This window comes from Prunus avium, chromosome 5 (genome assembly GCF_965620075.1).
Source record: "Prunus avium chromosome 5, drPruAviu1.hap1.1, whole genome shotgun sequence".
NCBI classification, from domain to species: Eukaryota; Viridiplantae; Streptophyta; class Magnoliopsida; order Rosales; family Rosaceae; genus Prunus; species Prunus avium.
The window spans coordinates 11,347,468-11,358,758 of record NC_142288.1 but is presented as its reverse complement, the minus strand read 5'-3'; the positions used below and the strand labels follow the sequence as shown (position 1 = coordinate 11,358,758).

The 11,291-nt window shown below is 36.5% G+C and overlaps 1 protein-coding gene, 1 long non-coding RNA gene and 1 pseudogene across 3 annotated transcripts; 2 read left to right on the top strand and 1 right to left on the bottom strand.

The window, feature by feature from the left end:
- The first annotated feature begins 212 nt into the window (after positions 1 to 212).
- On the top strand, positions 213 to 7,182 carry LOC110773781 (uncharacterized). Of its 2 annotated transcripts, XM_088253549.1 has the most exons (6): positions 213 to 451; positions 567 to 616; positions 3,068 to 3,283; positions 5,379 to 5,449; positions 6,295 to 6,381; positions 6,461 to 7,182. In XM_088253549.1, exons 3-6 carry the CDS (start codon positions 3,133 to 3,135, stop codon positions 6,707 to 6,709), a joined length of 558 nt encoding a protein of 185 aa, XP_088109675.1. In that variant the 5' UTR covers positions 213 to 451; positions 567 to 616; positions 3,068 to 3,132; the 3' UTR covers positions 6,710 to 7,182. The 2 variants fall into 2 exon arrangements, with proteins under 2 accessions (XP_088109675.1, XP_088109674.1); XM_088253548.1 differs by lacking the exon at positions 567 to 616.
- LOC148294292 (uncharacterized) lies at positions 1,362 to 1,722 on the bottom strand. Its single transcript, XR_015835997.1, has 3 exons — positions 1,586 to 1,722; positions 1,464 to 1,497; positions 1,362 to 1,376 (listed from the first exon to the last, which is right to left on the bottom strand). It is a non-coding gene; the product is annotated as an uncharacterized LOC148294292 (long non-coding RNA).
- A 1,392-nt stretch (positions 7,183 to 8,574) lies between the features above and the next one.
- On the top strand, positions 8,575 to 11,159 carry LOC148294291 (uncharacterized; annotated as a pseudogene).
- Positions 11,160 to 11,291: the final 132 nt, after the last annotated feature.

Sequence of the window (11,291 nt, the reverse complement as noted above, 5' to 3'; positions counted from 1 at the left end):
TATTCACTTTCCACACCAAATCCTCATACAAACTCTTCTTCTTCCAATAGTTATAAATTGTAAATATTTGTAAATTTGTAATTTTTTTTTTCTTGCATTTGTAAATTTTTTATATTTTCTTCCATATTTATTTTTTTCTTGCATAATCATTTTATTTCTTACATTTCTAAATTATTTATATTTTATTGTATATATATTTTTTTCTTGCCCTTGCCCTAGTCTTTTAGGGTGGAACCAAAAAAGGCAAGGCTGCCACTAGGGAACTTGCTCTAAGATCCCCTCTACTTTCAATTTCATAATCGGCATTTCCACGTCTGTGCTACCATCGACAACGGCCTCCCTCTATCACTGTGTCTCCCTCTGCGTGTCTCTCTCACCATCTCCGTCTCCCTCTCACGGTCTCACCAGTCACAACCACCGCCTCTCTCTCGCATCCGCTGTCTGTATCAAGGTATCATCTCCCTTTTTCCTTTTTGTTTCAATTTTATTAATGCGTTTGTGATTTTGTTTCGCTGTTTCAATTTCTATATTTATTTGTGGTATTGGATTTTTATTTTTGATTTCAGATTTGATTGGAGGTGTTGAAATTGCATTGTGGTGTTGGATTTGTGATTTTGTAAGTGTATGCTTGAAAAGGACTCTGTTTTTATGTCTTTTGACTTTCTGATTTTCTGCTTTCTGTTTATCAGTTGTGGTAGCTTGGTTTGTTTCTTTTTTCCCTTCTCCAAGTTTTCTGAATACTATGACTTTTCTTTTTCAAGTGGTTATTGTGGGTTCTATGTCAAATTTGGGTAGGGTTTTGTGTCTGATATGAATGCCCTGTTTTGCATTTGATGTGGGTTCTATGTCAAATTTGAGTAGGGTTTTGTGTCTAATATGAATGCCCTGTTTTGCATTTGATGTGGGTTCTGTGTCAAATTTGAGATGTTTCACTTGCACACGTACCCAGTAGTTAATTCATTTTTTTATGTTTTAATGCTTTGAGTCTGATTGATTATTTTCTAAGTCTTGAATGTTTGCTTTATACTTCTGGATTAAATCTGAATTTCTTTACTATCTGTTGGAAGAAAGAATATAACAATTCATTTATATAATTGAAGTAAAAAGTTAGAAGTTGGAAGTTGGTCATGTGGGTGTGTATTCGTTTCAAGGTTCCTTTGCCTTTGTCTGCGAGCTTATGTTTTTTTTGGGGTTATTATTATTGATTCTTTTGCCAATGTAGCTTATTGAGCTAGCTGCAGAGTTGTCTGTATATTTTATATATAAGCTAGCTGCAGGGTCATCGTCCCATAGATTAACTCGTCAGTTTAGCAATTATTTTTGTCCATTATTCCTCTGCACCTTCCTGTCCCATAGATTATCTCCTCTGCACCTTCCTGTCCATTATTCCATTATTCTTCTTCAAAAACTTTCTCTTTCATATTAAGATACAGTGAACTAACAAAACAAAAAGAAAAGCTCACTTCAATTTCTGGCTCTGGTGGCTCATCTTCATATCTGCATTAGATAAATTAAAAGGGAGTCAAATTCATATACACAAAACACAGAAACAACCACAGTTTAAAAAGGGAGGCAGAGAGAGAACCCCATATCCATGTCGTTGTAATCCTCGTCCGCCATTGTTAATGAGTGAACAAGTTTTGAGTGGTTGAGAACTTGAGAGAGAGAGAGAGAGAGAGTAATGTCTCAGGCAGGGGACTGGGTTTAGGGTTTGAAATAGGGATTTGGATGTTTCGATGTGGGAATGACCACCCTAATAAATAATAAGAATAAGCCACTTTTTTTCAAAGACCAAATTTGATTTTTCATTTTGAAAAAGGAAAGTGTTGCTAAAAACGGCGTCGTTTGCTTTTTTATTAAATTTTTTTTTCCTACAGCAACGCCATATTAGGCATCTTTTTCCCCAAAACACCAAATTTCCTGAAACAAAATTGAAGTCTGCTTCAGCGACCTGACCTCAATCTTTGTATCTCTTTTCTCTTTGGCGTTCCGAATAGCTCTAGCTCAGCTTCTAATTGTAAGTAAGCCCGTTCCTGTATTTCATCTCTTTTTCTTCTATCTTTTTTGGTGTGTATTGCAGAAGTATACTTATATCTATTGTTTTGAATCCAGAAAAATAGGAACATTAATAGAATTTTCGCTTGTTAGTTCTTATGTTTGTGCTCTCTGAAAACTAGACAATATTTGAGTAATGAAAATAGTCGGTGCAAATTGCAGTGCCCTTTTCAGTATTTGACACCCTAATAGATTGTTGTTCTTGCAATTCTTTATTTATTTGTATTTGTTTATTCAAATCAAAACAGGAGCTTGGAGGCTGGAAAGGTAGTTTAATTTATTGTCCTAGAGTAGATAAGGTGACGTTTTATCATAGAGAAATACATCTGTGTGTGACTCTCTTCTGTTGAGAGATTGGATTGATTGTAAGTGTTCCTTCCTAGGGGTTATTTTGGTGTTTGATCTTTTAAACAAAGAATTGAATCATTCCTCTACTCAATGCAAGACCGGATTCCTTTTCAAATGATTAGGGTTGTCTCTTTCTTTCTGTACTTTATATGTACTTATTTCTGTATGGTTATCTGGTGTGTCAAATATTATTGCAACAAAAGCTTTTTTTATATATTTATTTTAGAGGTTTTAACTTTAAAGTTTTTCTTGGGTAGGTGATTTTGGCATTCACTTTTGTTCCCCTGCACTCCCTCTCTTCCTAATGATTTTCTTATCTTCCTATTAGTTGCCTAGGTTTGTTTGTTTTTTGTTTTGTTTTGTTTTTTTTCTGTATGTTTGATTGTTGTGTTTTGATCAAAACATACAGAGTGGAATCACATTCTGTCATCTTTCATTTTTTTTTTAATAAAAATTTTAAAATTGTGCTTCACCTTCCGTGGTTCGTTTGGTGGAAGTGGTTGAGGTTATTTTTTCTATTTATTTATTTCAAATTCGTGCTTCATCCTGTAGGCTGGTAAAGTGGATGAGGTATTTCATTTAATTTTAATTTTAATTTGTGGTTTTCCATTGAGAAAACGAAATGTGAAGGTTAACCTCTGAGGGCTGTGTTTCTCCCTGGCAGGTTATTGGGTTTTACAAAATTGTGCAATACTTTGTTCCTTCAAATTGTTCAAAGAAGTCCAAAAAATGCATAAGAATAAGGGAAGAAACAAAGGGAGACCCTCTACGAGACAAATGGATAGGAAGGACCAAAACATGGACACTGATAACCAAGAAATTGCCACCGAGATCCAAAAAATGGACATGAGGGAGATTTCGAAACAGATTGAGCTTTTGGGTATGTGTATTTGTCTCTTGTTTTTCACATTCATGATTCATCCACTTTCTTTTGTTGTTTTAATGGAAGGTTATCAACCGAAAAAAGCACATGTAACCATATTGGTAGCTCTGTTTGTTTAACTATGCTCTTAATTTTGTGATTCTTGCTGATACAATGATAATATGAAGTATATTGTGAAAACTGATAAAAAATTTGAATTAATTATTCTAATCTGACTATTTTGCATCTTCCTTCTTGTAAAATCAACCAGCAAAATATGAGAAATTAGTTGTAATGAATAGCTTAAGGATGAATGAAATTAGGTTGGTCCTAAATGACGCTGACATGCTAGTTTGTAAAGGATTGGCATATAGTGATTATGTTGGTCAGTTTCAGGCTTGGATGACCTGAATTACTTAAGAAACTGTAGTGTCAAAAAGTACATTGCACCAGTTTTAGATTGTCAGCTGTATCTTGAAATCAATTTCAAACTTCTTGATGAACTTATGTTCTCTGTGCTGTGATTATGGATATGTGTTAGAAGTGAATGGATTGTTTTTCGAGCTTATTTGAGATTGTCATTGAATCAGGAAATCAGCATTGACACTCAACAGAGTGAATTGGTCCTACATGATGCTGACATGCTAGTTTGTAAAGGATTGGCATATAGTGATTATGTTGGTCAGTTTCGGGCTTGGATGACCTGAATTACTTAAGAAACTGTAGTGTCAAAAAGTACATTGCACCAGTTTTGGATTGTCAGCTGTATCTTTAAATCAATTTCAAACTTCTTGATGAACTTATGTTCTCTGTGCTGTGATTATGGATACGTGTTAGAAGTGAATGGATTGTATTTTGAGCTTATTTGAGATTGTCATTGAATCTGGAAATCAGCATTGACACTTAACAGAGTGAAGTATATGTTTGCTTATATGACAAGTGTCTCTTAACCATGTGAATATGGAGCTAGTTTCTTGCTTAATCAAGTTCTGTTGCATGTCCAGGACTGCATTCTTGATTTGCAAGTCTATCATGGCATTTGATGGACTTAAAGTCTTAGTTTAATCAAACTACAAATAAAAAAATTGACTAGACTCGAGATGCTCTAGTTGGAGAGTTAGAGTGCACCAAAGATGTTTCATAAGAGCTATTAATCAAGAGGTTATGGAATATGTCATACATGGTTAGATGCACTAGAATTCAAAAGGTTGGAGGGATCTTTCATGAGTTTGAACTTGATTCTCCTAAATTTACATACAGTCCTGTCTAATTAGGGTTCATTAACAACTGAATTTGGATTCTGAAATCCATGGTCTCATTGGTATCAAGGTGCAGTGAAGATTTGGAACCTTTGAGGTGCCACTATTAAACTTGAGGCATGGTTATATTCTAGTAAATAGTTGGTTGAGAAAACTGCAATTGCGTCGTTGTTCAGTTCAAAATGGATATAGTGTTACCAAAATTTAAAGCATGAGGGAAAACTCCTTTACCCTATGAATGATCAAGATCTATTTACAGTATGAAGGGGTGCTATTTACCAGTTCACCTGTTATCATGGAGTTTTTTTCTCGTAATCATCTATACTAATTGTTGGTATTTATTATTACCGGGAAGTGAAGAGATATTTTTGTTTATATCTTTGTGAAACAATAGTATTGCTAAAGTTTTCCTTCTTGAGAGAATGTGTACATATCTGCAAAATCATATTTATATTTTGGAAGATTCTTAGGAAGAGGTCTTACAGTAGAAAAGCCATGATGTGATGAGTAAAATATGTCTTAATTTATAATAACCTGCTACACCTTGCTTAATTAGGATGTGGGGAAATTGGATTCAACCATAGTGAGACATTTCATGAGCTGGGAAATAAAGTTATACTTTATTACAATTTGTGTCAAAACTTGTGTAAAAAACATAGTGTCATTGATCTGCCCCATATATATATATATATATATATATATATATAATGAGATATCAATCTTCATGATTTGTGCATTGAACTTATTATATAAGTAATACGATAGAACAACTTCATATGTTTGAATGTGTGCCTTTTCAGTTGTGTTAAAGCTAGTTTTAGTCTGCTTTTTCACTTCAAACTTTTGCATCGCAGGTTCTTCTCATATGACATGGAAGCAAAGGAAGGAGTTGGAGAATAGGAAAGTGATTTCTCTAGGTGGAAAGGTATGGACCTTGGCCCTTATCTTATTCAAAAGTAACATATTAAGCTATGCACTGCTTTATTTTGAGTTCTGGTTTGTTGTGGGAAAGGGAAAAGGATTCACTATTGGAAAGATAAGTGAGCGGGAGAATTTCCATAGTGCCTATTATTTCCACACTTTACAAGCTTTGTTGTCATGTACCTGTAGCCGGTTTGATAATTACCTCCTTCAATCGAAAATCTCATGTCACAATCATCATGATACAATTGAATCCTCTGGCATCTTTTGCATGTAAATCCTATTCGGGCTAGTTTATTGATGACCCATCTCCTAAATTCAACCCATCCACGATGATTTGAAAGGCTAAGGTACATCATAAGGTATAAATACTTGCTTGGATAATTGACCATGGAAAAAGTTCATACCTGAAATTAATATTAAGCTTTGAGTTCTAATGAGTTTAGAGATAGTCCATCATTTTAGCTTAATGTGGATTGGAGGGCTGATGTAGCATATAGCAGTTAGTTTTTAAGGTGTGTTGCCTGTTATGATGATGGTTTTGTTCTGTTAATGTGGATGTGGTGGTTCCAATCCCGTTTTCAGCGGGCTGGTGATTTGCTGTGACATACCGTTGTTTAGGTTATTACTTTGGTTCATTAAAACAGATGGGGCTAATATCAGTGTAAAGCACACAGCTCATTAACAGAAATAGGACATTGGTTTCCTTCTGTTGTACACTGAGCTCCAAGTAGCACTGCTTCCTTCAACTATGGTTGTGTATTTATTCATTTGCATGCTTTCCAGTTTCCAGAAATATTCATTTGCATGTCTTCCAGAAATATTCATGTGTGCCTGCCCTTGAAACAGCCTCCAAAGAAGCAGAGACTTCCTCTAAGTATAGCAAGAGTGGTAATGAAGAATCAAAAGGAAAGGGAGAAAAAACTGCTGGAACAGGTGATTATTCGCTTCCATTGCCCCTGTTGAATGGGGAAGCATGGTCAACTTTTACTAACTCAATAATCAATCTGCATAGAATATGGTTCTTGGACGTTTTGGTGGCAATTTCAGTGGTGGTTCTAGAAGATCAATGGAGAAGCAAAGGCCTGAGAACAGGGTTCTGAAAGCAAGTGAAGGTCGCTTTAGAAATGGTGTACTTGATGTGAAGCATTTGTTACATGCAACTCCGTCTAGAGACCGCAGCTCTGGTGCCCATGTGTTCAGAGAGAACAAGAAGGGAAATGGAAAGCAGAACAAAGGTAAGAAGATCGGTATGGGCCCTTGAATGCATGAAGATGGAAGATCGTTTCGAACAAAAGAGCAGAAAGAATTTGCTTCTGCTTGTTCTCCTATTGGCATTTGAGCTCAAACAGGCAATACTTGGACTGGTATTTGGGTCCAAGTTTGGATTTTCCCAAATTTTGGCTCCTTCATTTTCTTGGGTTGGGAGAGGTTTTGGGCTATAATCTGGGATAGTTTGGATTTAGCCTCTTAGGTTGGAGATAACCTAATTAGCATATAGTTAGAAAATCTTTTCTTTCCATGTTTTTCTTCCTTGCACTTAGAAATGTTTGCAATACTTGTCACTGAATTTTGTTTTCTACCATTTAAGGCTAGACTAGCCAAACGCCTGTATTTCATGTGCTAATGCATAATATGGATATGTTGCTTAACTTGGAGGAAGAACGGGGACTATTTTTATAGCTTTCTAAAATTATTTTGTATGAATAGTAAAATATAATCTTCATACTGCTGAGATATGCATATTCTTCTTTCCCATCTATCTACATCCGCAGGCACACCTCCTAACTTGACTCAACTAACTAAAAATACTGACCAAGCAAAGAAACATGCAATGCCTGGAATTAATATAGTATATGAGCAGTGAGCTGACAAGAATCATAGACGTAAACCAAATGAAATGATTAGAAGATCACTTCGAATGATTTATTTCAATTAGATGGGAAATTGTTAATCACATGGTTGAGATGCCTTCACCTCTTTACTTTTTATGCATATGTTGGCCAAGCTATGTGAACAAGTCATAGAAACATTTAATTGTGGAAAAATTCAACTTACCCTCAAATAGGACCGTGCAAGTATTATAGTGACCGTACTAATATTCTGAAATTTTTCCGAAGCTCACATTATTATTTCCACAATTAAATACTACTATTATATTTGAGGGTAAATTAATAACGAAGAATTTGAAGTTAGAATTTTGGTGTTTTGACTTCAAGGAAAAATACTAGATGTCGATATGACTGTGTGGTATTTTTTGGAGAATTTTTGGAAACTCGGAAGCATTTTTAGTGAATTTTAGAATTTTAGAAAATAGGAAATTAAAAAGGGAAATAGCGGTATATACCCCTAATTGTATAATCTTAATTAAAAATACCACCACCCCCCCCCAAATATTTGTACAACTATCACCTATAAATATAAAATTATTGTCCACTTATTGCTGAATTTTCACAACTTCAGAAATTTTGTTCTCTCTTAGGTCACTCAGCTCTCTCTCTCTCTCTGGCACAGCTCTGTTTCTGTTTGGTTTCTGTCTAAAGCAGCTCACTGTGTCTCTCTTGGCTCTCTCTGTGTCTAGCGCAACTCTGTGTCTCTCTCTTTGCTCTCTTTCTCATAGCGCAGCTCTTTCTCTCTCTAGCTTCGTTATGTATCTTTCTCCCTCTATTTGGTCTCTTGCTCTCTGTTTGGAATCGCGAACCCCTCCCTTTAGGTATGTCTTCTGAATAGCTGCTTGCAACCTTGAAGCTTTAGTGGATTGCCGACCTCGAAAAGGTAGTGTTGATGGTTATTTTCTTAAAATTAGTGGGATTATGTGAAATGGGTTATATTTTGATTGTTTGGGTTTGTGATAAATTCGTTTTGGCTTTAATTGCTTTGGGTTAGGTTTTGTTGAATATTCATGCTCAATCATCTGGGTTTGTACCAATTGCACTTAGATTGGTCTGGATATGTGAATCTTGAAACTTGGGATTTTCCATTTGATGTAGTATATCTGTATAGTGTGATTGCTGATGTGTTACTGTTGTACTACTGTTGCGTTCCTCTTATTTCACTGTCGTATTGCTGTTATGTTGATGTTATATTGCTATTATATTGCTTTTATATTGTTGTTATATTGCTATTGTATTGTATGGTTATTGTGGTTATATTGTGTTAATGAAATGTTGTTTTGTCATGGTCAGAAATGGAGACAATTGTTATTCTCGTGTGCTACAATGGAAAATGGGTCACCTCGAAGAAGATGTGCAAATACGAAGGGGGTGAGTCAAAAGGCTTAATAGTTCCACGGACCATCAAATTTGCTGAACTGTTGGACCGTGTGCATCAGATTCGTAATACAAACAGCAGGGAAGACAAGGTTAGCTTAAAATTCTCAGTTTTGGTGGCCTCGAATGAGTGGAAGCACATAAAGATTGAGGACGATGATGATGTAAAATTTTTTATGAAGTACAATTGTGAGGTAACACCTTCAAAACTAGCTCCCTTACTCGTGAGTATAGAAGATAAAGGACTGAGAAATGATGTAGTTGATAGTATGCATATGACGACAGATAGTAGTCGGATGGGTCGTTCTTCAGTTGGCATTGTTGAAAGCAATCAAGTAACTTGGAATAATACAAATGGCACTGATGTGGGAGGTGAAATAGGGACATATTTTATGGATATGATTGATTTTAGCGAGGTGGATGAGATGCATGGTGGTGATAATGGTACTGAAAGAAATGAAGTATCAGTGTACTCTTCCCCTCCTATTTTGGGCTGCTTAAACACATCTGCCCAACTGCCAATAATGCGTTTAGGAGGAGAATCTGAACCCATTCGTGAACATTATTCGAATGAAATAGGTGAACAGAACCGGTACAATGAAGCCGGTGTAAATGATGGAGCATATTTGGATGGGGGGTTTTCGCGAAGTCATTGGAATCCGAAAATTACAGTTGGGCAAATTTTCTCTACTAAGAAAGCATTGTTGACGGAGTTACAGTTGATGGCATTAAGAGGCCACTTTGAATTTAAGGTGCAATCGTCTTGCACTAAGAGGTTGGTTGTGGTTTGTTGTCAACGTCCATGCCCATGGCGAGTCCGAGCATCGAGATTTGGAGATAACAGCTTCATGATTGTGAGGTGTACAACTATCCATAAATGTGATTTGAGGGTTGTAAGTGACAACCATCGTCAAGCAACTGCAGCACTTGTAGTCACTTCATTTAAAAGGAAGTTTAAGGATTCTCGGACAATATACACACCAAGTGACATTATGAGAGATGTGAAACACAACTTTGGTTTCAGCATCCATTATTCGAAAGCTTGGAAAGCAAGGGAGTTAGCTCTATTGTCCATTAGAGGATCAGCAGAGGAGGCATATTATATCCTTCCAGCTTATTGCTATGAATTGGAGCGTATGAATCCCGGCACAAAAACACACATCCAAACTTATGAGAACAATCACTTTGTGTATTTATTTATGGCGGTTGGCGCATGTATTAGAGGGTTTCGTTCTTCCATGCGGCCAGTGATAGCCGTGGATGCCACTCATTTAAAATCCAAGTACAAGGGTGTTATGTTTGTAGCAAATGCATTTGATGGTAATCGAAATATATATCCTCTTGCTTTTGGGATCGGGGATTTGGAGACGGATGCATCATGGCATTGGTTTTTCACTAAACTTCATGAAGCCATTGGTGAGTGTCCCAATCTTGTTATTATTTCTGATCGCAATGTTAGCATAGAGAATGTGTGGAACAAAGTTTTTCCAACGGCGCAACATGGCATATGCTTTTATCATATGAAGGGGAACATGAAACGCACTTGCAAGTTGAAAAAGCATGATCACATACTTATGAACTTTGAGAAGGCTGCGAAATCTTATTCCATTGCTGAATTTGATTGTCATTTTCGCAAGATCAAGCGAAAGGAACATGTTGCTCAATATCTTGAAGACGCAGGGTTACATAAGTGGTCTAGAGCTCACATGGATGGACGCCGCTACAATGTAATGACAACAAATATTGCGGAGTCAATCAACTAAGTCCTTAGGTTTGCAAGGATGATGCCAGTGGTTCATTTGATAGGGGAAATTATGAATCTCCTTGTGAAATGGTTCACCGAACGTCGTGACTTGGCTTTGAATTGCACAACAACATTGTGCCCCAATTTTGGAGAGAAGAAGTTGAGGAACAGGTTGGAGGATGCTGCAAGGATGAATGTGGTTAAAGTAAATAATGCACAGTATAATGTTTTAGACGGTTATATGGATGGCCTCGTAGATTTGACGAACAACAGTTGTAGTTGTAGAAAGTTTCAGCTTGAGCAGCTACCTTGCAAGCATGTAGTTGCAGTTTGCCGCTTCTTGAAAGTAAATGTATACTCAAAGGCTTCTCGGTATTACACTCGAAAAACTTGGATGGATGCTTATTCGGATAGCATCTACCCGGTACAGCCTCACGGAAGGTGGGATATTCCTGAAGATGTTCGAAGTCAAGTTGTGCTGCCTCCCATGGCAAGGGTCATGCCAGGCAGACGAAAGAAGTTAAGAATTCCCTCGCACGGAGAGGGCACCATTACAAGAAAGTGCTTAAGGTGTGGTTCCGGAGGCCACAATAAAAGCACCTGTAAAAACAATATTCCATTGCGCAATGTATCTTAGACAATATGATTTGTGTTGCTTTGGTAGGTCATGTAAACTTTACTTTTATTTGTGGTGGGTTTCGTGTTATGTTGAATGGGAATTGTTTTAAATTTGCATAATTTGGGTTGCATTGCTACAGCATGCTGTATTGCTTCCAGATTGCTATTTTATTGTACTTTTATTGCACTGGTATTGCTTCCAAATTGCTATTATA